Source organism: Zonotrichia leucophrys, chromosome 7 (assembly GCF_028769735.1).
Source record: "Zonotrichia leucophrys gambelii isolate GWCS_2022_RI chromosome 7, RI_Zleu_2.0, whole genome shotgun sequence".
NCBI lineage: Eukaryota > Metazoa > Chordata > Aves > Passeriformes > Passerellidae > Zonotrichia > Zonotrichia leucophrys.
The window spans coordinates 23181865-23209104 of NC_088177.1; the positions used below are offsets into that span (position 1 = coordinate 23181865).

A 27240-nucleotide genomic window follows, 5' to 3' on the forward strand; every position below is an offset into this window, starting at 1 on the left:
TGTCTTGGCACTGCTCTGTCCATTTGTACACATTTAGTAGCCCTGCTCCAAACTGCACTTTGAATTTCAGACGCTGTGTAGGTGGCTCCTGACGGTGCGGAAGAACTATCGAATGGTCCTGTATCACAACTGGAGGCACGCTTTCAACGTCTGCCAGCTGATGTTTGCCATGCTCACTGTGAGTACCCAGCCACACAGCCCCCAAGAGCTTTTACTGCCACACTGCCTAACCTGTCTAAACATTTTCCAGCATTCCATTTCTTTTCTAGTTATTATGCTACTCATTTCCAATAGCAAAGCAGACAGAATTTATTCAACTTAAGGCAGCACATATTTGGCAAAACCTTATAGTGTTTTAGTGACAGTGATATCATAGGCACATTAAAGTGACTGAAAACAGATGGCAGTCTTGGAGTGCTCTTGTTATTACAGATCTTGATCTTATGAAATGTTTTTCTTTTGGAACTCTTTGATTTGACATTTATTTCAAACTCCTAATTGGGAAGTACAAAACCAAGGATTAGAATCCCAAAGTACTTATTATGTTGATATTTATTACTTCCTTATCCAGCTTAATCTAAATAGTTTTAGAAGATATTGCCTCAAAACATTTGAAAATTATCTTCCAGCATAGTGATCTAAGTGAATCTTGAGTCTCCACTGGACATTGTTAACACTTAGGGATTTTATTAGCATGTATCTCCAGCAGTACCTGTAGCTCCTTTAGCATACAAGTAAATTCTACTTAAATTTAAAGTAAATTCTGCTGAAAGTACCACTAGAACAAGCATACTGCTCTCTTTCCCTACCCCCCAGCAACTTCAGTGCAGGAAATAACCCATGTTTGGCTAACTCATTCTTGTAAATGTACCAACAAAAAACTCAGGGGTCCTGAATGCCAGAACTTCGCATGTTGGGCAAGAAAAAGAGACTCTGACTTCCCCTAGCAGGTGAAGATGTCATTCTAGTGCTTGGGCAGTGCCAGCAGGGTGGGTGTGTTTCTCTGAGTGTTGATGGAGGCATAGTGAAGCTGTATGTTGCACCATGAGACAAAGGAAAGGAAGACATCCAACGAGAGAACCTCTTCCTCTGGGCATGAGGCTGCTCAGCTGCACAGAACATTGTTTCAGCAGGTGTTTGCTGATGCTCTCTAAGGAAATTCGGTGGTAAGGCCTGGGTGTAGCTAGTTTTTATGGTTTTATAAATTTGACATGCATTTTTTCCCAGTTTTAGACAAAGGAAAAGCAATTTACTCTGATGAGCATAGGCAAAGGCAGGCAGCGGCGCTGGGTGTGAATGGCAGTAATTTCTGCCGGGGGGAGTCCCCAGCCCCAGGCGGCACCCCTAGGTGGAGCTGCGAGGCCGGGTTTGCGGCACGCTGCTCTGCCGGGGGCACCGGGCACCGCCTTCCCGGCTGGAGTGCCCGCCCTGGGGCCGGCACAGAGGGAGCGGGGCCTGCTGCTCCAGCAGCCACCGACTGATGCTCTGACCGTGGCTCTCACGGCGCCATTTCAGAGCCCTTTTAGCAGTCAGCACAGGGGTGCAGCTGTGTGAGATGTGATCCAGCGTTTTTAAGCCAAGTTTGTTTCCTTGCCCACACTCCTGGTAATGAACAGAATGAGCAATTCCAAGTGCAGGGCTGGATGTGAGTGGCCACAGCACTGCAGTCTCCACACATCCCACCCCGCTTTGCTCTGGCTCTGGCTGAGAACAGAATAAGTTCAGTGCATGATCTGTTTGGTCTGCTCTCCCTTCCAGATACAGGAACATTCTTTTGTAGAAAAAAAGACACAAAAAAGAAACTTGACATTAGTAATAATCCAAAGCCTGCTCCTATTGCATTTGTCTTGGGGATACCATCCAAGTTAGTGTGTGCCTTCTTTTCTCACTGGTAAAAGGGCAAAATTCTTAGACAAACCCCTTGAAGGGCTTATCAGAGCCCTTCTCTGCCACTCAAGAAGGCACTGCTTTGTGCAGTTATTGCAGCTTATTTCTGATTTCTCCATGACAGTGAGCAATGTAGACTGCCCCACAAATAGAGACCAGTAATTCTATTTTAGGGCATTTTCAGCTAGGATTTCCCATAGTATAGTCATGTCTAACCTATAGTGCAGTAGCCTCTAAGGGCCCCACCCTACTCCCACTAAATACACAAGGAAAATTCAGCTGTGTTGAACAAGCCAAACAAGAGAAATTCAACATAGAGCAGACCATTGTTTCACTCCTGGTAAACTCTGCCTTTTGCATATCTAAAGCATGTTCCTGTATGTATAAGTATGTATTCTCTCTCCTGAACAATCATAAGCCCAGTTCTGCAAGCTGTAGTTCTGTATTCAGATGCTCAAGAATTCTGAAGGCAACACTGCAGCAAGGCTGCTCCTGCAAGTTAAGGGAGTACCTGAGAGTAAAGTGCAGGATCAAGCCCAGGCTTCATTATCAGTGCCTTTGCCAACACAGTTCACATTGATACTTATTTCAAAGGGCAAAAATGAACAAGTAAGCAATACCAAATTAAAATCCCATCTGGTGCGCTAATAACAAAACATATAGATGTGGGGCAAGGTATAATGAATGCAATTCATTTCCTCACATGAAAGAATGACCTCCATAACTCACTAGAGACTCTGCCACTCATGAGTTATGGGTCATTCCTTTTCTGGTGAAAATAAATTTTACTGCACCATCGTCTACAGCCATGTTTTTTTTTTCCTCCTGTAAATTCAGAAATGGAGAAATGTAATCCTCTGTTTACTTGCATTATGTTCAAAGAAGATATCTCCTTACTGTAGTATTGTTTTAAATGAAATATTTTTACTACGTGACATATGCTATATTTCTTTCATATATTCAGTGACAAGACTTTTCATTAAATAAAATGTTGCATTTATTTTTGAGATATTGCTACTGTTAATAAATTCCTTAATTGGTTTCCCTGCATTTGCAATACAGGTTGAATCCTTGAATTTAATCAAAGTTTGGATTACACTAAAGAATATTTATTACAACATCAATTTCATATTATAAAACTTCCCTTTTAAGTTATCTTAACTTAGCCATTAATATTTTCTCTAGACTGAAACTTGACACATCGTGTGTTGTCAGTTACAAACTATTCTTAATTCCTTTTTATAACTAGATCTTTATTACTATTTGTTATAGAAGAGCTGTGTTTAAAAAAATAAAAAGAGAAAATGCTATTTTTAGAGGATTTTTTTCTGCTTGGGTAGATGTTACCAAAACAAGAACAACAGTAATGCCACTAGAAATCAGGTGAACCTCTTTCCTAATATCCAAGTTATTTTGTACACTGGTGGATTCTACACAAAATTAATTAATCTTTTTTTTCTTCATGCTTGATCATCTTTTCTGCTATGTAAATTTTAAGGAATTATAAAGTTTTTGTAGCAAGTCTTGCACTTCATCAATTCCCACTGAAGTGCATTCCTGAGCACCTGGGGGAGCTTGGCTCCCTGTACTGTTTATGTAGTAACTGTGGCCACATTTCAGACTGTCTAAACAGAGGCTACTTAGATTTGAATGTGCATTTCTCTAAGTAGAATTTGTGGTCTTTGGGGTGACTAGCAGAGCTTTCACAGAGTATTGCAGCAATTCACTGGTGTTTCTGAGTGTAAGTTCCTACCAAGGAAGGGCAACAAGTCCCCGTGTCACTTAAACTCTCTTCTTGCTAGTGGGTGAAATTATGCCCCTTTGAAAATCACTGATATTTGGGGATTCTTACGTGGTGTTGGTGTTCAGCCTTGGTTTGATCCTCCAATACAAATGTATTTTGTATCTCTTGTATATAATTTCCTTTCATGTGGCTAACTGAGGAGTGTCACTGGAGACTGACACTGTGAAAAGACAAGTGTTATGATTTTCCAGCTCAGCCAGTCATTTTTGCAGGTACTATGCCCTTCTGCTTGTGAAGAACCAGGTTGTTTCTGCCATGGGTAAGAGGTACAGCACCAGTGGTGCCCCACAGAGGCTCTAGCACCTCCTCCAGACAGGATCTGTTCAGGATACTTAAGGTTAGCAATAGCAGGAATGGTTTTCTCTCTGCCATGGCCCCGTTCAGGCAGGAAGACTGTTATCACAAGTATCCAAGAGGAGAAGCATAGTGATAAAAAAAGGTTTCTGTGATTATCTCCCCCATTCATATAGTCATGTCTGAGCTGCTAGTTGGGAATTTCATTGCATCTATTTTCAAATGCCTCTCCCAAATTCAAGTGGGTATCTCCAGCAGAAGTTTGAGACGTTTCCTTTTTAAATTGTGCCACTTAATTTCAAAGTGCCAGATTGAAAAAAAATCTAATAGTTCATAACAGTTCCACAGAGTATATTTTATCTGGGTTCTTTTAAAGAACCAACTTAACATGTCAGCTATCTCTGACAGTAGGGATTGACTAAGATGGTCATCTCAGGATTGAAGAAATCAAAGTACTTCTCTAAATAATAATTTCAAAATTTTATCAGTTTAGTTTTGGGGTTTTTATTTCTCTGATTAGAAAATCCAGTTCCTGTCTCAGTTTGCAGCTACTGGTATTTGTTTTCAGCTCTTTTTGCCTTTAGTGCCTCCTGGCTAGCAGAGAAATGGCATGCTGGAAATGCAACAAAGAGATAATAACAGATCACTCCAAGGACATTATCTATTCTGCTAACCATCTGACATACAGCAGGGAATAGAATATGACAATAAAGCATTTATCTTCTCCTTACTGAAACGTTCATGGTATCAAAACAAAGTTGACTGTTGCTGGATGGACTAACATTACTTAATCCCTTTTGCTACTGATAGTTACAGCTGCTATTTTTTTTTTCTCCTCTCAGACTGCAGGATTTCAGGAGATTCTAACTGAAATTGAAATTTTAGCTTTGATTGTGGGATGCTTGTGTCACGACCTTGACCACAGGGGAACCAACAATGCCTTCCAAGCCAAGTAAGCTTTCTAATTCTTACTATTTTAATTTGGTTTTCTTCCACAGGAGAGCAAAAGGTGACCAGGATAAAGAATGAAGCATTAATTTCAAGCCTTCTAGGCCAAGGCCAAGTACTCTTATTCCTGTGTGCAGTGAGGGACTATCCATCTTTATCATTCTCTGTTCCTTTAAGTAATTGCTGGCTTGTCCTTTGTAGCTGGCTGTTGAACTGACACCACATATTGAAATGTGGTGCCAAAACTTGATGTTCTTTTCAGGCTCAGCTATTATTGATTCTGGTTTTCAACCCAGGAAGCACCTAAATTGTCTGTCTGGGTTGTTCTTGCTGACTGGGGTGCATGGCATTAAGCAAAACTTTGTTCTGCTATTGCAGAGAGAAGAAAATAAGTGAAACTGAAATAATGCTTTCACAGAAACCAGGCTGCTGCCCTCAGACACAGTGAAGGAGAAGTAGGTTTTCAGAAGGTTTAAGAGTGGTACTTCTAACTGTGTAGGTAGGGGAACTTCTTAGACTAAAGTCAAATCCTTTCCAAAATCTGCCTTCCCTGAGAATAGGAGGGACAACAGAAAATGTCTGCAGCAACATCCTGGCCAAGCTGTGAAATAAAGCTGCCAGACATAGAGATTTCTTCAAATCCCTTTTTGTTTTCTTCACTCCTCAGTTCCTCTACAGTCAGAATATGAGGCCCCAAGGTATTCCTGTCCTGCAGATCCCAGTGAGCATTTGTAGCTTTTTTCGTTCTGCCTTACTGCTAATCCTCTGGTATGATTGGGGAGTGGTCAAATGGTTGTCCAGAGATATTTGAAAGGCAGAGTGATGCTGTGTTAGCCTGTTTTGTCCTACTTTTGCAGAAGTACTCTGCTGCAATGTGTGTATGCAGGGGCTGCTGCATTTCTGGGGGCAAGGTGCCTCAGTGACCATCACTCAAACTGATGTTTCTGATGTTCACTAAGCTGCCATTTCCTGAGGTATTGGTGTTGCCATACAATCTCAATGAAACAATGACACTGTCTGGATCTTCAATCACCACAGCAGGGAAAATCAATTGCAGTGCTCAAAAGACAGAGCTCGTGGTGCAAAGGTTACCAAGCACTGCTAGATGCCTTTTTGCAGCTGAGTCTTGAAGAGAATCAAAATAGACGAGACAAATGGCAAGGAAGCTCAGCTGATTGATGTTTATGTTCCCAATTTACAAAAACGAGACCTAAGATTTACATCCTGGCCATTTTAGGCTCTGATTAAATTAACCACTTCTCTGCTGCACCATTATACAAGAGTATCTTTTGTGCAGAGGGATGGCTGAGTTAAAGGTACAGGGTTCAGCATTAGACTGCTATCACTCATACTTGTTGTTTGACAACAGAGTACAGAGAGGAGGCTACCATTTTATGACTCCATAAAGAAACTGCTGAAGACATTTAATGAAAGACAAACATTACCACACATGTATAAAACATCCCTGAAAACAGAAGCTGGAGTTTTCCTAACGCTAACTATGATTTATTCCTCTAACCTGACATAAATTTAAGCATCACATTTTCCTATTTTATCTTCAGTGTTCAATACTGCTGCTCTGTATGATGAAGGTTCAAGAGGTATATGATGGAGGCAATATCACAGTTGTCTCAAATGGCTCTGTTATATATGTCAATATCACATTCTCTAGCGATGATGTTTCCTGGACATCCTTTTCTCTCATACAGCTGCATCTGATAATTAAGTATCAGTATGGTGCAGTTTTATGGTATATGCTCCTAGGAGACTCCTTCTGTCTCTAGCATAATCTCTTTTTCTCATTTCTTTGGAAAGAAGGCCCATCTTGTCACTTTAGGCTGGGTCCCAGAAGTGACGTACTTTGCCTGACCTACTTTGGTACTTGGTGAACAGTGACCATTCTGACAAGCCAGTCCCATTCTCTGCACTTGCCAGCAATTTGCAATTTTATATTATTATTCCATATATTTTTGTCCTTTAAACGTAGAAAACCAACCTGCTCTGTTCATTTTGAATCTGATCTTGGTTTAGACAATAAATGTGATGAGAAAATACATTCTAGAGATATGCTAAGCTTTACTTTTATATTCACTGCTCTCACTTGTGTTTTTTTGTTTACCTTGTTATTTGCAATTGGATTTTTTGTTGTTGTGTTTTGGGGTTTTAATTTCAGAGTTTGTAGTTGGCCATTGTAAGCCCTTATGTTTATGTCTATTAAGAATTAAAAATAAAAGGTAACCGGGGAACAGCTGATCCCAGCTCAAGGACATTACCTTGTGTCTTTACTGCACAGTTCTGTGTCTGTGCTGTTGCTGAGGGACTCTGAAAGCTGCATTACAAAATTTCTTGTAGTTCCAGAAAAATCCTTATTCAGCTGGCAATATTTTGCAAAGACTGGAACATAAATGTTTTGTATCTGGATTTAAATTAGTATTTTGATCTCATCAGTTGTCTTAAGTGAGGTTGCTGAAGTGGAGGTGGAGAGAGTGTCTATGTGCTTTTGTCACTAAATTGTCTCTGAAACCTGCTTCGTAAGCAGACGAGCAGGATTTGTTGACTTCCCATGTTCTGTTTCAGGAGTGGATCAGCCTTAGCTCAGCTCTACGGCACCTCTGCTACCTTGGAGCACCACCATTTCAATCATGCTGTCATGATTCTCCAAAGTGAGGTACAAAAGCATTACTATTAATCTCACTGTGAGCTGTTGGGCAGTTTCAGCTGGAGGAAGGAAATACCATGTACAGTACCTTTTTAATGCCCTCTCCTTGAGGAATTATTTATTGGTTACCACAAAGGTCACAACTAGCACAAAATTAAACAACTACAAATGCTGATCACAGAGCCCAGACATTATATCTGTCTCAATCAGCAAGGGGCAAGGAGAATACATCCTAATCATATTGTCAGCTTTTCTCACTCTTCTTACATACATCCTGTTCAGTGGTTTAGAGGTAGCTGAAACAGGTCCTTACCTTTCTCCACAGGTGTCATATTCAGAGTATCAGAACCATTCTTTACTGCACCAATTTAATTTCTTTGGCAGCCTTTATGAAATCAGTATTTTTATTATTTTTTTCATAATTTAATACACTGTGTTTAAAAATTAAAGTTTTTAAAATAAGTAATATCATGCTGTCCAAAGTATACTAATTGCTTTTCAGATACCTGTGAAGACAGAGCTCTTGCCTAGAATATCTTGCATATAACACTATACAGCATATACTACACCATGTATTTAATAACTGAGGAAAGTGGGAGAATGGACATGGAGTCCTTTCAAAAGAACAGATGCATTTTCTTAATTTACAGAGATTGGTTGCTACAAAATGCATTTAGTAAATAGAAACCCAAAACTGCTGTTCATGCAGCACAATTGGAGACCACAGGCCTGATCTGCAGTAACTTCTGAAGAGATCTGGAATGTCTCATGATCACAGACAAATGGGAACAGGGTGTTGGCTTTACCTCTGTGTACACTGCCAGGGAGATTTGGCACGGAACTGGACCTCCCCAGACCTTATCTCATATATGTCCTCATACCATCATGATTATAGTAACCCTGTTGCTGGAAAATTCTGTTTTAAGGGCATTTTAAAATTCCTAAGCAGTAGATGGCAGTGCATACTGAATGTGGGCACTACAGGACTAAATACCACCAAAATAAGACTCTAGTTAGAAATAACTTCAATATTTATGTAGGTGATTACCAAAAAAAGACCTGTAATACATTTATGTATGCTAATATATGTGACAATTGTCACAAAGATAATTTATTAAGCTTACATTTAGAGTTTTTCATTAATTTTGTTTCTTTCATCTTATTTTCTACAGAATTTCACAGAGGAATTATAGGATCTCTGTCCTGCTTGTTTTCAGAAATCCAGTTACAAAAGAACCTTCCCCCTCTCAAACAGCAACATCAAATAATTAATTTCCTTTCATTTTGGCCATTGAGCATCTTTCAAATTCTTAATCCACAATCCCTTAAAAAGCAGTCAGTTGGACCCACAAAGGGTGTGTAAATTGCATATAAAATTGTGGTTCTTTAGTCCACATAGGCAAAGGCTGTATACACTGTAGGACAAGACAGAAATGGGCAGAGTGAGCAAAAGGGCTGCTTTGAATGAAAAACTGATTTAGTGTCCTTGACTGCTCTAACAGCAGTTTGTGTGCATGCAAGCAGCAGCACAGATAAATCTATTAGGATCACTACTCAAAAGCTCCAATACACAGCTCCCCAAAACATTTAATAAGATGAGAGATTGAGATGTATCCATAGTTTTTCCCCATAAACTGAGTCTGTGCAGGGTTAGAGCAGAGAGTAAATCTTTACTTGACAGGCTATCATTTCTGCAGAGTTTAGAAAAACATACCAAGTGCTTGATAACAATCATCACCTCTTCTGCCTCAATGTAATCTCAGCAGTATTAGCATTATTATTTCATCATAGTTTTGCCATGAATCAGAAAAGGCTTGTGTTACAGGGCAACAGTAGACTAACAAGTTAGAAAACTTTTTTTAAAACTATATTGATTGTTAGCCCTTTACCTCTTTTATCTCTTTCATTATAGGGTCACAACATCTTTGCTAACTTGTCCTCTAAGGACTACAGTGACCTTATGCAGCTTCTAAAGCAATCGATATTGGCAACAGACCTCACTCTGTATTTTGAGTAAGTATTGGCATTTCTGGTATTTGATGAATGAAAATTCAGAGAACTTACTCTAATGACCTATTAAATACCAATAAGGATATATAATATGAGAAATTAGTGTTCAGCTATGGTTGAAGAGGTTTAGTCTAATACTTAGTATCTTTTAGACTAATACATATATCTCAAGTGTCCAAATAAGTTTTGCTTTAATGTGTAACATGTCTGTATCAACCAAAAGCAAGTGAAATGTTAGCTTTATACTTCAAAGCAATTCCAGGAACCAGTTGCAGCTCAGTTCTATAATTTTTCTGTCCCTTCTATGATCATTTCTTCAGGCACATAGAAAATCAATGACATTTGAGAATTCTTTTCCACCATTTCAGCATCTCTAAACATTTGTGCTAAGAAATATTGTGTTTAGTTACAGACCCAGTTACACAGATAATAAAGGAGACGCTTTGCTGCTTTGAAGATGAATTATGCCAATTCATGTCACATGATGAGAATAGTCTTAAAAAGCCTAACTGTGGAGAAGTACACTAGGATGTCTCTCACCCAGATTCTTCCCTTTCCTTGTTTGCAAATCAAATCTCAAAGTAGATTTCAAGCTGGTCCTGTATGTCAAATATTGTTAATTTTTACCAAGCTCATCCCACTGAGGATGTGTGGGAGGATGCACGTAGTCAGAGGAGGAATGGTGTCACCATCACAGTGCACTTCTGACATCTGGCATTAGCAGTGCTGACAGATGTGCAGTTTCAGTGCACTGCCTTCCCAGTCATGACAATAAGTCATCCTTAGGAATTTTTGTTTGGTGTCCATTAGCATTCTATCCTGTCTGTCTTTCTGCCATGTCTCAAGTGAAATTATTAGAGTTGTACCAGGGGAAGTTTAGCTTAGATATTAGAGAAAAAAAAATTCACTGAAAGAGTGGTTAGACATTTGAATAAGTTATCCAGGGAGATGGTGGAGTCAGCACCTTTGGAAGTATAAAGGAGTTGTCTTGATATGGTGCTTAGGGGGAATATGGTTCAGGGGTGATGATGGTGGTGCTGGGTTGATGGTTGTACTTGATGACCTTGAAGCTCTTCCATTCTGTGAGATACAAGGACCATAGGTCCTCTTGTCTCATCGTAAATCAACGCTGCAGAAATGCTTTGTGCTCTCAAGGAGGACAGGAGTGACAAGGACTGAGAGGACAGCTGCCCTGGCACAGCTCCATGTGCTCCCCCTGGCCGAGACCCTGGAGGAGCCGGAGGGGGCTCATGGCAGTGCCTTGGGATAGACCTCGTTCAGACCCAGATGTGATGGAGCTCTCTTCCCTTCCGGCCTTAAGCTGAAAAACTATGTGGTCAATTTTTTTGTCTAGTTCTAGTATGGAGAAATAATGTCCAAAAGGGACATAACTGAATTTCGAGATTATTTTTTCTTACTTGCATAATTGATTTTTCATGCTGCATAAATCAGAAGACTTTTAGCAAATGAGGCCTCTTTACTCAAAAGTCTGCAGATAAATTATTTTTTCCTCTTGTGTTACTGCGATTCATTAATGAGGTGGTAGCTATGCTAGTTTATTTCCAGAAGTGCCTGAAAATCACTCTCTAGAAACATTGGTGCTTTACATTTCTTAAAACCACCCTATGTGAATAGCTGTTTCTACACAAGTACCTAATTTGTTTTTTCAGTTTGCTACGTCGTCAATATTTTTGTAGAGAGGGGAATTCTCATATCAGTGTTCTTGAAATGACTGAATCTAATGATCACAAGCTCCAGGTATTAAAACAGCAACAAAACTGTTGCAGAGCAAGACTTTATGACCTTCTCAAGGCTTTACTTTTATACAAACAAACAAAAAGATGACTCTCACTGCAAGATCAGATGGGAAATAGTTTATAATTCTAGATAACGACACTTGTAGATAATACAAAAAGTAAAAGCATGGAGCCAAAATGAAGTTTATGGAAATTTGTCCAAATGATGTCTTGAGCCAGTGGGCTGTAGAGCAGATGAATTTGTTATACATAGGAAAACAACCTCCCTTCGAGGCAAAATGCAGCCAGAGTCAATGTTACTTGAAGACCCTGGAAAATTATTATAATTCAGTTTGTTTCTGAAATTCTGCCATATTATATTTGCTTATTAACAGAAAACCTCATCATTTTGGATATCAAAAAAACCCAGTAGGAAATGCTAAATTGTTTCATCATACATGGCTGCTTTCATCTGGTTCAGTCCTTCCTACACTGAAATTTCTCTGTAGAGCTGGACTACTACTTCTCTATCCATTTAAATGGATTTCAAAGAAAATCCTTAAAGCTTTTAGCCTAACATAAGGCCTTGAGATTCACATTTTCAATTACTGTTTATGGATGTCTAGATTTTAAATTTAAATATTTTAGGTTTTTAGGGTGTCACCTTTCTGTGCTTTCAGCTTAAAACATTCTTGTCTGGTTCTTGTTCAGGAACATATGAATTTCTCAGAATATCCAATACTTTAAAATGAAATCTCCTGTTTCCCAAAGTATAAGGGATTAGATATCATGCAGTCATTTATAGCCCTCCTCTCGCTGCTGAATGAAATCCACTATAGAAAGGCCCTGTAGTAGGAGTGACTGGTCATGTATATAACCATGATAGTCAGGGACGAGAATAATGCAACCTGCCCCGCACAATGTTCTGGAATACAGAGTTTCTGGAAGTGTGCATCTCCTTGTATGCAAATATGTACTGGCTGCCATGAGACTGCACTGTCAATAATCACTGTCCAAAGTTTCACTCTAGTTGAAGTAAATGTAGAAAATACAAGATCGCAAACTCTCTCCTGTTCAGGAACCTAACTACATTTCCTCTTGACAAAGAGCACAGTCTCATATGAGATGGGGCACTACACTGTCCCTTAGGATGTAGGTATTTATTTGCATTCCAGCTTTGATACTCATATGATGTGTCACTGGGGGAAAGTTGCTCCAAGATTTTGTACCTCAGCGTCTGTTACATCTTGGGAAGGATCTGTTACATATTTGTAGTCACATTGCAAGCAGTAAGAGCTGCTTGGAGTCTCAGTGCCATAAAAGATCACAGACTATGATGAATCAGAATTTTGATGCTTAAAGGCAACAATCAAGCATTAATATGTTCTGTCCATCTCACGTTTTGTCCCCGTTTGAGGACATGAAGAAGGTGTGAGAAGACAAACCATGGCACTAAGCAGGGAGACCTAGTGTCCGGTCTGTAGGAACTATGAACTCAAAACAGCAGCAGCTCCTGTGTGTCTCTGTTTCTTTCTGTGTGCTGGAAATAACAAATTGCACAGCTCTGAAAAACCCTTCAGGATATAGAAGTAAAAACCATTTTGCAAGGACAAGAAAACAGAAGCATGTGTGTATTTCTGGGGTGTCTCTATTGTCTGTCTGTCCACTGCTGTAGGTGAGCATTTCATGCTTCCATGGAAGACTGAACATTTCAGAGCCATTCATTTCCTTATTTGTGGAGACCGTAAATCCAATATTGCATTTACTAGGCAACTGTGACATTGATAAGAGACATTTATAGAAGGTGTTCGGAAATTAGTATGTTTCGCTTAAATGGACTGTCAGTGTAACGGCCTTAACAATAATACATGAGGTGCAGTGATTCCGTATCACACAGAGAGCTGTGGTTCTGCTGCAGTGCTGCCCTGGAAGTGTCTTATTTCCTTCTCTGACAATCTGGTTTTTTGCAGGAGAAGGACCGAGTTTTTTGAGCTTGTCAGTAAAGGTGGTTATGATTGGAATATAAAAAACCACCGAGAAGTATTTCGGTAAGCACCGTTTTTTCTTGCTTTCTGGTTATTTCGAAGTGTAGTCATATTTGTTAAAGGAATGTCATGTATTGTGGACTGGAGGCTTAGAATAAAAGAGAAAGTATCTTGTTTTAAAAATACAATCCATGCTATAAATACATGGTATGATTTTTTTTCAACATTAGCAAACAGCTGGGATTAATCAACGTGACTTCACCTTCTCCATATCTCCTACACACTCAGTCCTGTTTTCTTCCCTTTCTCCCAGCCTCACCAGTTCCTGTTCAGCCCTTCTGCTCTTTTTCCAGAAAGTATCAATATTCTGCCTCTCTACACAAAGATCTTTCCTGTCTGTTTCCCTGATCCCTCTTCCTCTCATCTGTCTTTTTTCACTAGCCATGCACTTCTCTGCTCTTCCAGTGTGTACCTGGGAATTTTCTTATACAGAGTAATCTTCCAGCCCTCAGGAATGCCCTGAGCATGCATCCTATTGAAAACCTCAGACATTGTGGGTGGTTTGAGTAGATCACACTTTGTAGACAATAAAACGTGTGTATTTGCATATGCATGCCTGGTTATGTCTCATTTTATCTGAAATTTCATTAAAATTCTGTTATCTTTTGGTCTTTTGACAAAATATTGGCCATTTTCTATTTTCCATACCATTTCACCCATTCCTAATTTTAGATTCAGGCAATATATTTGATGCTTCATTTTCAGTGCCCTTGTTCTTCATTTAAACTTTCTTAGACTTTTATCTGCATCATGTACTGTACATAAACGCTTTCTACAGCTGAACGGTTTCCTTCTCCTAATGCATATAAAACATGGTTGTAGCTAGATATTAAACTACAGTGGAACCGTATAGCTCACAGTAAATCTTCAATTTTTATTGTAGATGAGCAGTAGAAACTGCTTAAACAGTGTCTGGGATGCCTCCTGTGATTATAGGCTCTCTTGCTACAGCAGTCACTTACAAATAGGCATATAAATTAATCCAGTTGCAGGTGTTATTATGTAATAATACCCTTACTTATATCATGTGAAGCACATGCTTTCTAATATATTATAGGTATTAATGTAAGTAGTGTTAGAAGTATTGCAAAATTAGCAGTTACTCCCTTGCAATATCATTTCTTTTCTACTGTGCAATGCAGAATACCAAAATTCATCATCTTATGTCCTGCAACACATTAGGATTCTGAGGCACAATTGTAAGGTAAAACCACGCTGATGGCTAAGATTTCAAACTTGTCATTCTTTTCTGGAGGAAAAGAAGGTGCCAGGGCTGACATTTTATATAGGTATTATTTATTTATGCGTCCAGAGCAGAGTTGTTTAGAAATTCAACAAAGGTTGATTCAGCTTGTATTGTTCATTTCTGTTTTTCAGATCAATGCTAATGACAGCCTGTGACCTTGGAGCTGTGACCAAACCGTGGGAGATTTCAAGACAGGCAAGTCATGATTAATAGCAGGGCTGGGAGGAGGCGGGACTGGCAGGACAATATTCCCAGGGCCCTGGCTTGCAAGGGACCAAAACTGGAATCAATTTACAGCAGTATTAATGCTATAAAAAAATAGCAGGGGGTTTCTGCAAAAAATGGTTTATTGTGTAATCGTTCCCTGTACACATGCTGCTGCGTGCATCTGGCTTTACAACCTCTCCTCTCATTAACATTTTAAATCCATACCCAAAAATGGATGGATTAAACCAAAAAGGCATTTAGCCACATATAGCTGCATTTACTTGTTTCATCCCAAAGTTTTCCTTGGCAGTAGTAGGGTCTTCCCTAAATCAAAAATACCAACAGATTATCTGCAAACTTTCATTTGCATAAAATCTTCAGTAGATATGATAAAAGAAATGTATTAATTTTCTTAAGAATTTTGCAAAACTCCAAGTGTGGTATAGGGCTTTCTTTTACATCCTGTACCCCTGTACTGAGAAACCAACAAATAAAAATTCAGAGTTCTGCTGCTGAGTAGGCTCTTTAGAAATATACATAAAAAATAGATCCAGCAATCCAGCATTGGCAAACAGGTACAATATAAGAAAGCGACCTGTCCCAAAACTCTTGTCCTTTGCCCCATGATTTTCTTTCTAGACATCTTTCTCTACCCAGAAAACCATCCTTAATATTTCCATGCCAGTCATTCTCTGTCCTTCAGTGAGGCCCAGAACAAGCCAGCAGAAGACAGACTGTGTCAGGTTTTGGAGGAACTGACAGCATCAAGAGACAAATAGAAAACATACCGGTGCAGCTGGGTTTGGGTACACAGCTGGAGGAAGTTTGGTGTAACAGCAAGTAATAGTTACAAAGATGAGGTGGAAAAGAGAAAACTAGGCCAGATAACTAGACATGCAGGAGCAGGCAGATTCCTTTGACAAGGAAGCATTAGAAGCTGAAAAAATTATGGAAATTACATGCACATCAACTGAATAAAACAAATATTTATGGAGGGAGGGCTTCACCTCAGCTTTCACTTTTGCCAGGTGAGTCTTTTTTGCTTTATCAGCAGACTGTGACAACAGTTCTTTCTAAGGCTATTGCTCTATTTGGCCAGAACATAGTCACCTTGCATGGAAATCAGGAAAGCTGCTTCTATCCTGCAGGGGGAAATTGAGTTACAAGAATTTTCATTGCCACCTGGCCACTGCTGCAGTGCGTGCAATCCCTCCTCATTTTTCCTCCTTAACCCAGTTAGCTCCTGCATTTTCATTGACAGCCAAATGTCAGGCAGGGTCTGCTTTCCTAGTTGTGAATCTTTTGTGCTATGCTGCTGAATTAGTGCTGGAGTCTCTGGCAAACTGGGGATTTTTATACTTGTCACTCTTGAGGTCTACAGGTGAAAAGTCCCCTGCAGCTTAGTTATACAGGTTTACTTTATATTGAAGAATTCCACCTGGGATTTCTTGAAGCATTACCCGATTGAGCAGAAGTGCTAGTAAGTCCACAGAGGTAAAACAGGAAATAGCTGAACCTTAACTGTGCCACGAGAAAAAACCCAAACATACTTGAAAAAAAGGAATAAAGGCCAGATGTAAGATGGAAAAATTTGGGAAGAGAAGATTAAAACAGGTAAAGAAAAAGGGACGTAAGGAGAACAGGAACTGAATAGCACTGAGGGACAGGAATGATAGTATGCCTTGATTATTTTTATACAATACACTTAGCAAACACCTGATTGCTGATAAGTTGTTCAATTATTCCTCTTATCTGGGATGTTGATCCAGAATTTTATTAAGATTTAAGAGTACTTTATAACATCACCTACTTCCAAATTATTTTGATACTCCCCATTTCAACTGCAACAAGCTTAGCATTTGTGAATGTTATCTACCTTGCAGTTGCTAAAGCAAGAAATTTAGAGATTTTATGACGTACAGGTTCTCTGCTTGATTTACTCTCTTGTGTCTTGGCATTATGAAATAATTTCCTAGCTTAAAAGCAATACACTGGCATGACAGGAGCTTTAGTATATGAATGCCTATTCAGTAGATTGGCTTCCAGATTTTTTGCATCTGAAAATGTCGCATGTGCTTATGTTCAAAGCCTCACATATGACAGGAGTACAGTACTATATCAGGCTTCCTAAAATTCCTCTGGTTTCCATAACTAAATTTACTTTTAAGTCTTGTCGTCTTCTAAAAAGCACACACCTCTGCAGTGAATAGAACATTTTCATTCGCAAGAGTCAGAAAGATGCATTTTAACTTCCAACCTACCACTTCTTGATTTTAAATCAAGATTATCATCACAATCTGAGCCTATACTTAGATATCCAGATCCTATATTGATGAAGTCATGGGGAAAAAAATTAAGGCCTAGTAGGGAAAAAAACCCTTTATGAATTCATATTAGATTAAACAACAGAGAGTATTGGTTAATTAAGTTTCTTTGATAAACAAAGTTGTTATTATAGGGCAACAGCCTGTAAATAACCAAAAAGCTCTTGCATGTTTTACAAAGCATTTTTACAAATGTAATAGTGGATGCTAACAAGAAGCTATCATTTTCTAGTTTGGTCTCAGTTCTTAAGTTGTTATAACTGCATTGAATGCTACCTTGGCAGTGCAATGTAATTCCCCAAGTCCCTGTGCCTGACTATGGCTGTTTATGCCCCTTGTATGCCCAGTTCAAAAAACTAATGAACACATGCCTGACGTCAGTCCTGTAAGTGAGGTTATTCACTTCTGTACAGTCAAGCACAGGCTGAAGTCATGGTCTAAGCAAAAACTCATTATCCTAAAGACTGTGTAACAAAAACTCTAATCTTTTATCATTATTTTTATTTTAGGCCGCTGAGCTGGTAACCAGTGAGTTCTTTGAACAAGGAGACAGAGAAAGATCTGAACTCAAACTCACCCCTTCTGTAAGTTTTTTATCATTTCTGAAATAGTTACTAATTTGAATAGAGGAAAAAAATATCATTGGGCTCATTCAGAGAAATGAACTGTATTTTGTACACAAAGAGAAACCTCTGTCCAATAAGGATATGCATTTATAACCACATATAAAATAGCTCTCAGTCAACACAGTCACTTTTGCCCTTTCACAGTCCTTGAGCCCTTTTACTAGTTTTCTGTACCTATTCCTAAGGTTATCCTATCAGTGAATTTTCTAAGCAGCAGGTGTTGGGTTTAATACACCGAAGTGAAGTAAAAACTCACAGCTACCTATGGAAATCAAAACTGCCAGATTTACTTTGTGTTGCAGCTGTATATCTGTGTTATTTGAAATGCATTTCTATAAGTATACATGTAAATATACTACTGTGATTGAAGGGATAAAATGGAATTGAGTGGAATAAAGCCAGATAGGTATAAACTGTCAAACAAGTACTAGGAAAGTCTCATAAATATTTTCACTGAACAATTAGAAGAGAAAGCCTTATCCAGGTTGAATAACTCAAAATGTGGAGCAACCATTATCTGGAGGCAATAGGAGAAGGGTAACAAAGTACTCTAAAGAATTTAACTGGGAAGAAGACAGCCAGCCCAAATCCATCACTGTTTTGTTGAGCTGCAAAACCCTATGTGAGAAAAGAGAAAATTCTGCTCAAAGGTATCTGCTTTACATTCCTACAGGAGGTTACTTACCACCTCAACTCCAACTGTGGAGCATTTATTTTACACTACAGAATTATAAACACAGAACACATTCAGCCTAAAAGTTTCAAAACAGAATTGAAAATAACCAGGTTTTTTTTCATGCCAGGCAAAGCAGTGAGAAGGCACCTGCAGAGATTGATTATGGTTTACGAAGTGTTCTGGTTGTGAGAATTTGACCATAGCTGCAAAGTGCTGGATGATGTGTCTGTAAAATACTCAGTGTAATTAAAGTATGACAGTTTTGTTTCCTTCTCAATTCAGGCCATTTTTGATCGGAACAGGAAGCATGAACTACCCAGGCTGCAGCTCGAGTGGATTGATAGCATCTGCATGCCATTGTATGAGGTAATTTTTACTTACTGCTCCTGTAGAGTCCAGAGGAGATTGTTCTTGTCTCTCAGAGTTAGCTTTCAGAGCAGCCGTGAAGGCTATTTGAACTCTTGTCTTACTTTGACTTTACCAAAAGTCTCAATTTCATTAAGAAATCTTCCGATTCCCTGAATCTGTCTGTAAATATCTGTAATGTCTGTAAATTCCTCTCTAAGGTATAAAAGCTGATAGAGTTTACTATGTTTGAGACAAACTGATTCTCATCATGGTGAGGTATGGAGCACTAGAGGGACAGTCTCAGTAGGTGCTGTCAAACTTGTCCAAATCTGTGTGAAGCAAAAGGAAACTCAAGGCTGGGCCTTTGTACTTTCCTCTGACCCTAAAGGCTTGTCCTAGAGTGCACCTTCCCAAACTGCTACAGGGCATTCTAGGCCAACCTTTAGGGTCTATGATAAAACAATTGTTGTTTAACCTGTGCTGTTTAACTCAGAGTTTATGCTTTTAATTGTGCTTCTGCACAGACTGCCTGGGTGCTTGGCACATGGTGTGTAAATGCCCAAGTGCTCCTCTATTTAAGGCTAGAGATAACCACAGAACCATTAAGGTTGGAAAAGACCTCTAAGATCATCAAGTCCAGCCATTAATCTGGCACTGCCAGGTCCACACTAAACCATATCCCTAAGCAGAACATCTACAGGTTTACTGAACATTTCAGGTACAGTGATTCCACCACTTCCCTGGGCAGCCTGTTCCAATGCTTGACCACCATTTCACAAAGAACTTTTTCCTATCAGAACAATGCTTCTGCCTTTTTAGATTAAACAGCTCCAGGATATGACTGAAACAACACAGACTGCCTTATGCCAGCAAAGACTGACTGGCCAGTGATACTTGAGAAAACAGGAGGATGTTCTCATTCAGCATCTTTGGGGAACTGCAGCAAGTTCTGCCTGTTCCCGCTGCACCCTAAACTGCCCAAGACCTCAAAGCAATGAACGGGTCAGTGATGATACACAGCAATAACAGCTCCCATGTTAACATCAAAATTATCAACTTGTGCCTGAATGTAGCTTCCCTACCCACAAATAAAAATGGATTCGCAGTTCCTTTCATTTTATAGACCAGATATAAAACCAATATCATACAATAAGGACACAAGAAGGCCCATAAGAAGGACAATGTGCCCTCTCCCCTCCATAACTTGTGGCATATGAGGCTGCCACCATGGAAATAATGAAATTACTACCCAGCAGCAATGGCAATTCGTGTTGTGACACAGAGAGCAGACACTTGTGTAAGCAACAAGCCAGGCTGCTGCTTTGCCAAGAGATCCTGTCCCTTTCTAAGGCCAGTCTTTGTCCTGACAAAATAAACTACAGCTACCATCTTCAAACAATTAAGGCAAAGCAAGCAGGGAAGAAGAATATACACCTATATTGTTTAAAAGACCAAGAACATTTTAGACAATGTGGGGGAGGGGTGATGGACACTGATCTGGGACAGACACTCTTTAAAAATAATGTTCCTTTCAATAAAATAGCTCATATTGCACTAGAATGCATATTATACCAGAATTCATTATTTCTAATGGCATCTGTAATCCAAAAATGTACAGTAAAGCAGGAAGAGCTGATAATCAGCCCATCCTCTGCACGAGAAAACTACATCTGAGCACTAAAGCTCTGGTTAGTTAGCTCCATCTTAGCAGGAGATCTCTGGGGAATATATTCACATCTGATTTCCCTGCTTTCCACTGTGTTTGCATCATGCTGTGCAGCCATTAGCCTGCTGCTCAACAACTTCAAAAAGAGACACCATCAAACCTGGAAGTCATAGCAGCACCAGCCTTAGGGGTAAACAGAAAACTTCATGCCATAGTATCACACTGCAGGAGATTCTCTCTTCAGTGTGGAGCCAAGTTTTAATTTTCATATCCAGCTTAATCAAACTTCAACACACATATCCCGTCAGCAGAATATTCAGGCACTGCAAATCCACTGTTTAGGGCTGGCTGAACATTACAGCTCTGGCCATATCCTAGATTTTGGGTTGGCATATTTTTACATTCTTTGAAATTCTTGCCATTATAATTGAGGGAACTGCTTGTGGGGAGAGAACAGGTTATATCACTACAAATACAATATAAAGAGATGGAGTGGCAGCTCATAAATCAGGAAAATATTAACGGTACTATAGCTCACTACTACAGTACTTAGAAAAACCATGCTTGAAAAAATCCACAAACATTTGGTGCTTATTTTCCTACCAAAATTAAAACATTAAGCCATAGAGAACAAAATCAAGGCTTTTCTATTTATTTTTTTCCACACTAGTGATTAGAAATCCTGAATCCATGTGGGATTCTATAGCATCCAGATCCCGAAAGGGAATGCTGTGGGGAATGCACCAGTTCCTACCAATGCAGTTGCTAGAGCAGGACCTCATGCTGTGCTCTGTGTTATTTCACACACACACAGCAGAGATCCCAGCAACCACTGAATACTGGCAATTCTCATTAAAGTGAGATCAGCAGAGCTCCCTGAAGTTCTTTGCTCAGAGTAACTCCCAAGAGCAGGCTATTCCTGGCAGCTGAGGGCGTCTGAAGTATGCAATACTGAAGGAACTTCACAGCCCAAACTTCCAGGGGTGGTCTGATACCATCCCCGTGCCTCTCACAGTACCAGAACAAGCTGCATCCTCCCTGCAGTCCAAGCTAATGAACTAGGCTACACCAGAGTGCCTGTGAGGAGTGGTTCATACTTAAAACAATATATAAACTTTGCAGTACATTTTAGTTATGGCTTTTCTAGTCTTATCATTTTCCTCAGGTCTGAAACCTCCTTTGTGGAGATTTGGCTCTATCTGCTCTGCTTTCTGCATTTCCTTAAGATAGCTCAAGACAACTCACTTGGAGGTGCAGCAGTTCTCCCAAGTAAAGGGTACTGAAGTCTCCTTTTCTGGGGAACATGGATCACATTCCTCTGCTTACCTGGCTAGGACTGTCCCTGAGTTTGCCCCCTTTTTGTGAGAGGGTTACAAGTGACTAGCAAATCACCAAGATCTATGCAACTTTCACTAGCAGTCCTGTCTGACTGCCCCTTGGAATGCCCATCCCACCCAGAAGAAAGAAGGTCAGTGATACACAAAATGTACTACACCATGAGCCACAGTAAAGACTGAAGGTAGATATAGATATATATTTTTTAAAATTAGTATCTGGAATTATACACAGTTTTCCTATATCTAAGTGTCTAAATCAAAAACATTTGTGCTTGCTTTGTAAACCTGATCTTGCTCCTGGCACAAGGTAAGCCACAGCTCTGCTCCCTTGCTCTCTCCCCTATCTGCTGTTCAATGTAGGAATCAAACCACCTCCAATTTCATATCTTAGTAATCAAATCTATTTCCTTCACACTGTGGATCAAAGGTCTGGGAACATAAAAGCATCCCAATTTTTTGTTCATTGCATTTTATAACACTTAGGATATTATAATTGTATTACTTACTTTTTTTGTTACTGTAGTGATCCCAGATCAGAGTATTTTTATGTAAAGGTGGAACTTTAGTCTTGAGTAGCAGAAAAGCAATCCATTTACACTGAATTTAAGATTTTAGGGGCTTTAGTTACACTTTACTGCATTACATTTGCTCTTCATTCAAAACTGATAGTAAGGAAAGCATTTATCAGTAGAGATGAGAAACAAGCTTATTAGAATAATAATTTCTAAAGAAAAATGCACTGTTTTGAAATTGTAGAGTATTTCAAACTTAGTAATGTAGCTTCATTTTGTTAGAATATCCTATAAAGAGGAAGTACATGCAATTAAAGCAGAAAATTTGAAGCATCCCACTGAAAATAAAACACTATGGCTTTACTGACAGCTGTGTTCACACAGAGAAATTATTCTGTACCTATTTATAAATGGTTGTGTAACAGGAAACAGAATTTTGATCATTAAGACAAAATCACCCCTCTGACCCTCCAGTAAAGAGATGCTAAGAGTTTCAACACTAACAGATTTCTCTTCTGGACTCTGTCATTCATGTCTTCCTTATACAGGATCAGTCACAGATTTTTTCCCAACTCAGATAAGATTTCTCTGTGGGGAGCACACAGAGTGGCAGAGTGAAGATCTTATTCTTTTAAATCATTATATTTCTCACAAACAACATCAAAGCTTCAGTGATTCACATCAAACAAAAGATGCTAACAGAAACCCAGCTCTGTTCAGGGCATTGTTAGGCAGAGACAGTAGCACCATGAATAGCAGGGCCAAAGGCCATGCACTCTGCTTCTGGGCAGATAAATACATAGTCAGGTAGTCAGTGACAATGACAGCAGCTATTTAAATTTAAGGGAGATGTCTTTGTGGAAGATAAAGCAGCTCATGGCTTTTACAACTTATGCGTGCCTGAGATTGCCCTGCTCACCTCTACCTTGGTGCTCCCTTGAACTGCTCCATTTTAGTGCTATTTTTAGAGCTATTCAAGATTTTCTTGGGTATTGAGAACCTCGAGCATATAATAGAATCTACAGAATTGAATTTGCATTACTCCATCCAGGATTCTGGGGGGAACCTGGGAAAAGTAGAAACATTCAGCCTAGCAAGTACTTTAAATGTTTTGGATGAAATGTGGAGGAACAGATTCCTTCTTTATCACACTGTTTGAAGGACTTAGAAAGAAATTCAATCGCTCTGTCTGCAACTCCAGGAGCTCTGATATGCCTGCCTTCCTATAGAAGATAATGTCAGGCCTTGTAATTAAATCTATTTGTTGTCTATGATAATGTAGCTGCAAAAGCATATATTCTGCTTGTAAACTTAGATTAAATGCACAGGGTGGCATAAATGGTAGAGCCTCTATGAAGCACACTAAAAATGCACAGAAGTCTTTAACAGTCATGGCTTTCTGTGTTTTAACTTCTCTCCTTCAAGAGTTGACTTTGACACATGAATTAGAAGTACATACACACTGTGATTTTTCTTTTTTCCAAGGTATATACTCTACTTGAAATGATTAGACAGGAGATTAATTCTCCTTCTCAGAGAACGTTAAAAAGGTGTTCTTCAACAATCATGCTTACACTACCATATCCTGATGCAGCCCTTTCTCAGTTGCCACTTCTATCCCTTTGCCTCTGTCCTTCAATTAGAGTTTTGCATGATGAAATAACTCTATAGGAAATTCAGGGTTTGCACCTCTCCTCTGAGAAGCCCTGCCTGTCCAGAATGGACTGTAAGGCATGGCTTAGTCCTTACCCAGGCAAGAGTCACTGCATGCAGCCAACACAATGATTTCTTCCTTCAGTTGTTTCTGTTCTGTCTATACAATTAGAAAAGCTTCTAAATTTTTCAAACCAAATTTTTTTATCTGTATGAACATTTTGGAAATGGTTTTCCACTATTCACCCATAGCTGGGATTGTTGATACAAAAGTCAGGGCACTGCTCTTATATTTTAAGTTGGCAACTAGTCAGGGGGCAGAGAACTCACTATCTGTTCACCATGCACCTATATGGACAGTCCACGAAACATGTTCTTAAGTTGTCAAGTGTTTTAACAAAAAAAAAAAAAAAAAAAAAAAAAAAAAAAAAAAAAAAATCAGGACCAAGCAACCTTTTCAATGGAAGCAATTTGATCAGCTCTGTGTGATTCTCGGTGAAGCCAGCTTTTCCTTTGTAGCATGTTGAAGGAAGAGGAAGATAACTTTTAATAGATTCTAAACACCATAAAGATGCACTCTTTTGGCAGGGCTTATTTCTGACCTTTGATTTGGACACAGAGAGTGGGAGATAAAGCATTTGTGCTTCCTGAGAGCACCTGGATGACAAGGATTAGTAAGGCACATCAGCCTGGGATGCAGTTTGTCATACCAGTGAGTGAGGCAGATCAAACAGATGTTGGCAGATCAAATTAGTCTCCCTCCCTGATGAAATCCAGTGGGTAATATTATCCAAGGAAGAGCAGGTGTAACATATTTTGCTGTGTTTGTAAGAAATTTGCTTCAGAGGAAACTTAATCAGGCCAAATGCCAGTGCTGGGGGGGAAGTTGGTAGCTAAGGATTATGTTAGGAATAAGGGTTTAGCCCACAGAAAAGAGGGTTTTGGCACAGGAGAAGGATCTCTTTGTAGCCTTGAAGGAGGAACTTAAATAGGTTCAGCACTTTCCTTGCTTTGTTTCTTGTCTACTGATGATGAATCTATGAGATTCATTCTATCCAGAATGAATTCTGTGGAACTTGCAGAAAACTCAGATATTATAAATGTATTAAAACTTCCGGTAACAGAACAAGCATTACCAAATAATTGTTCTTATCTGTTGTCTTTATTCTAAGCTTTTGTCTGCTACTTTCCTAGTAGTAGAAAAGGTTAAGAAGAGCTATACAAGAAAGAAAACCTAGGAAAAGAAGAAAGAATTATTTTATTTGCAATTTCCATTTAAGTCTCTCACTATTTCACAGGAAAATATGGAGAAGTAGTTTTGGTGGTTTCAGAGCAAAGATTTTTTTGTCTGTGACTGTCATGAACATCTTTTTTACAAAAGGTGCAAGGATCCTGATCCTCTTTTCCTGCTTCCTGAGAACAAGAAAGGTTTCATTTTGCCCTTGAAAATTAGAATAATATTTTTGCTATGGTTTTCATAACTTGGTGAGATTATTGATGCAACATTGTATTACAATCAACAATTTTAAGAATTTACAAGTTTGTCCAAAATGTTTAGAAGAGGCAGCAGAAAAGAGTACTTTTTTTTTTCCTTCAGACAAGAATACTTCAGCTTACTTCTGAGTCATCTTATCCCAAAAGTCTCAGCTGAAAGGGCAGTTCATCAACAAAGGTATTTGGGACAAGACAGAAAAAAAAACATTTCCCATTGACTCCAGTGAAGCTAAGCTTCACTAAAGGCTTTCACCCTAGTCTGAGAGAAAAATTGAATCATTCATAATATTATAATTTCTGTTGCTGTTTTACTTAGAATTATCTGCCCAATGTGTTGTGAAGGTCATGGCAATCATGTATGGAAACGTATATAAAGGTCTTAGGAAGTAGATTGAAAAGTTGGCAAATAAGGTAGAAGAGACAGCCAATAAAGAGAACTCAAATTGTACAGCAAATCTGAAAGAAGATGAATGGATAATTTAACAGCCATTCAGTTTTCAAGAAAGACAAAGCACAAACTACATTGCATCAGAAAAGGACTAGAAATGATGATGGATGAAACACTTCAAGTAAGTGTTTAACACAACAGAATCACAGTTGCCTGCAGAATTCCCAGCTGAGGGTAAATTCAAAGAATTAAATCGGCATATGAGACTGATATGATTTGAAGAATTTTTCAAAATCCATTTAATAGCAAGGCAGAAGACATTGATCAGCTACTTGGTTAAAATGTTGAAAGCAAAGGAGTTAGAAACATTCTGTCTCTGGCATGCTTCAGATGTAGAATCAAAACCATGAACAGCAGAGCTAAATAAGAAGTTGTTTATGAAATAATAACTTTTCCAAGCAAACCCTTGATTTAATGAAATTGTAATGAACAACAGATGAATCCTTTGCAACGGTAGCAATACATCAGCAGAACTACTTCAGTTGGTCCCATTCCTTCAGAATCACTCTCCCTTTGGCTGCATAATGTGTGTGATATTGGTTGGAGCACATTTTGCTACCAGGAGCTCTGTACATACTTTCTTCCCTGAAATACCCAGCACATTTTACCAATGGTTAATCTTAATTTATAATCATCCCTCTGTAGTTTACTTCCAAAGGAGTACAGTATTATTCTTGCCAGTGTACCATCACCACAAAGAAGCTTAACATTAATTCCCAGAGGAAGAGCAGAACGCTTGTGCATGTATTAGATCAATTTCCAGTCACAACTGGCCTCCATCCACTAACAATTTTTAGAGAGAAGCTAAAAGAAACTCCTGTTTTCTACAAGGGAAATTAGTAATATATTCATTTCTCCTAATTACATTTTTAGGCATCAGAAAAAAATTCCCTGATAGAAATTAAAAAGTAATCCACTAATGCATTATGTATGTGATGACCTGGACCTTTCCTCATTAAGCCCTAAAAGGAATAAACAAAGTCCCCTTCAAACACAAGGAGATTGCAATAATGTTTTTTTCATGAACTCAACCCCCTCACAAATACTGTATGTTTTTGAAGAACATAATGATTAAATACAGTCCTGAATCAGTAGGGCAAATAATTAATTCATATACACACACAGTCAAGGGTTCATAGAAGTTAATCCCTACATCTTCTCTGTATCATTCTCTGTATGTATTTGTCTTCTATGTTCTACTATGGAAGATAGAATTCTAGCAATGTTTTTGGGTTTAGTATATGGACATATATTCAGAAATGCTTTTGGGTTTTCTAAACAACTTCCACAAAATATTTGTATTTTGAAGATAAAATCTGT

At 38.9% G+C, this 27240-nt stretch overlaps 1 protein-coding gene across 2 annotated transcripts in view; it reads left to right on the plus strand.

Moving 5' to 3' along the window:
* The window catches only part of PDE11A (phosphodiesterase 11A), a 106757-nt gene that overhangs the window by 73441 nt on the left and 6076 nt on the right, over window positions 1-27240 (plus strand). For both annotated transcript variants that reach the window (XM_064718758.1, XM_064718759.1), the window contains exons 12-19: window positions 71-178; window positions 4828-4937; window positions 7511-7601; window positions 9505-9605; window positions 13309-13386; window positions 14761-14824; window positions 17670-17744; window positions 18745-18828. In XM_064718758.1, coding sequence (XP_064574828.1) covers window positions 71-178; window positions 4828-4937; window positions 7511-7601; window positions 9505-9605; window positions 13309-13386; window positions 14761-14824; window positions 17670-17744; window positions 18745-18828 — 711 coding nt within the window. The remainder of the gene's footprint in view (window positions 1-70; window positions 179-4827; window positions 4938-7510; window positions 7602-9504; window positions 9606-13308; window positions 13387-14760; window positions 14825-17669; window positions 17745-18744; window positions 18829-27240) is intronic.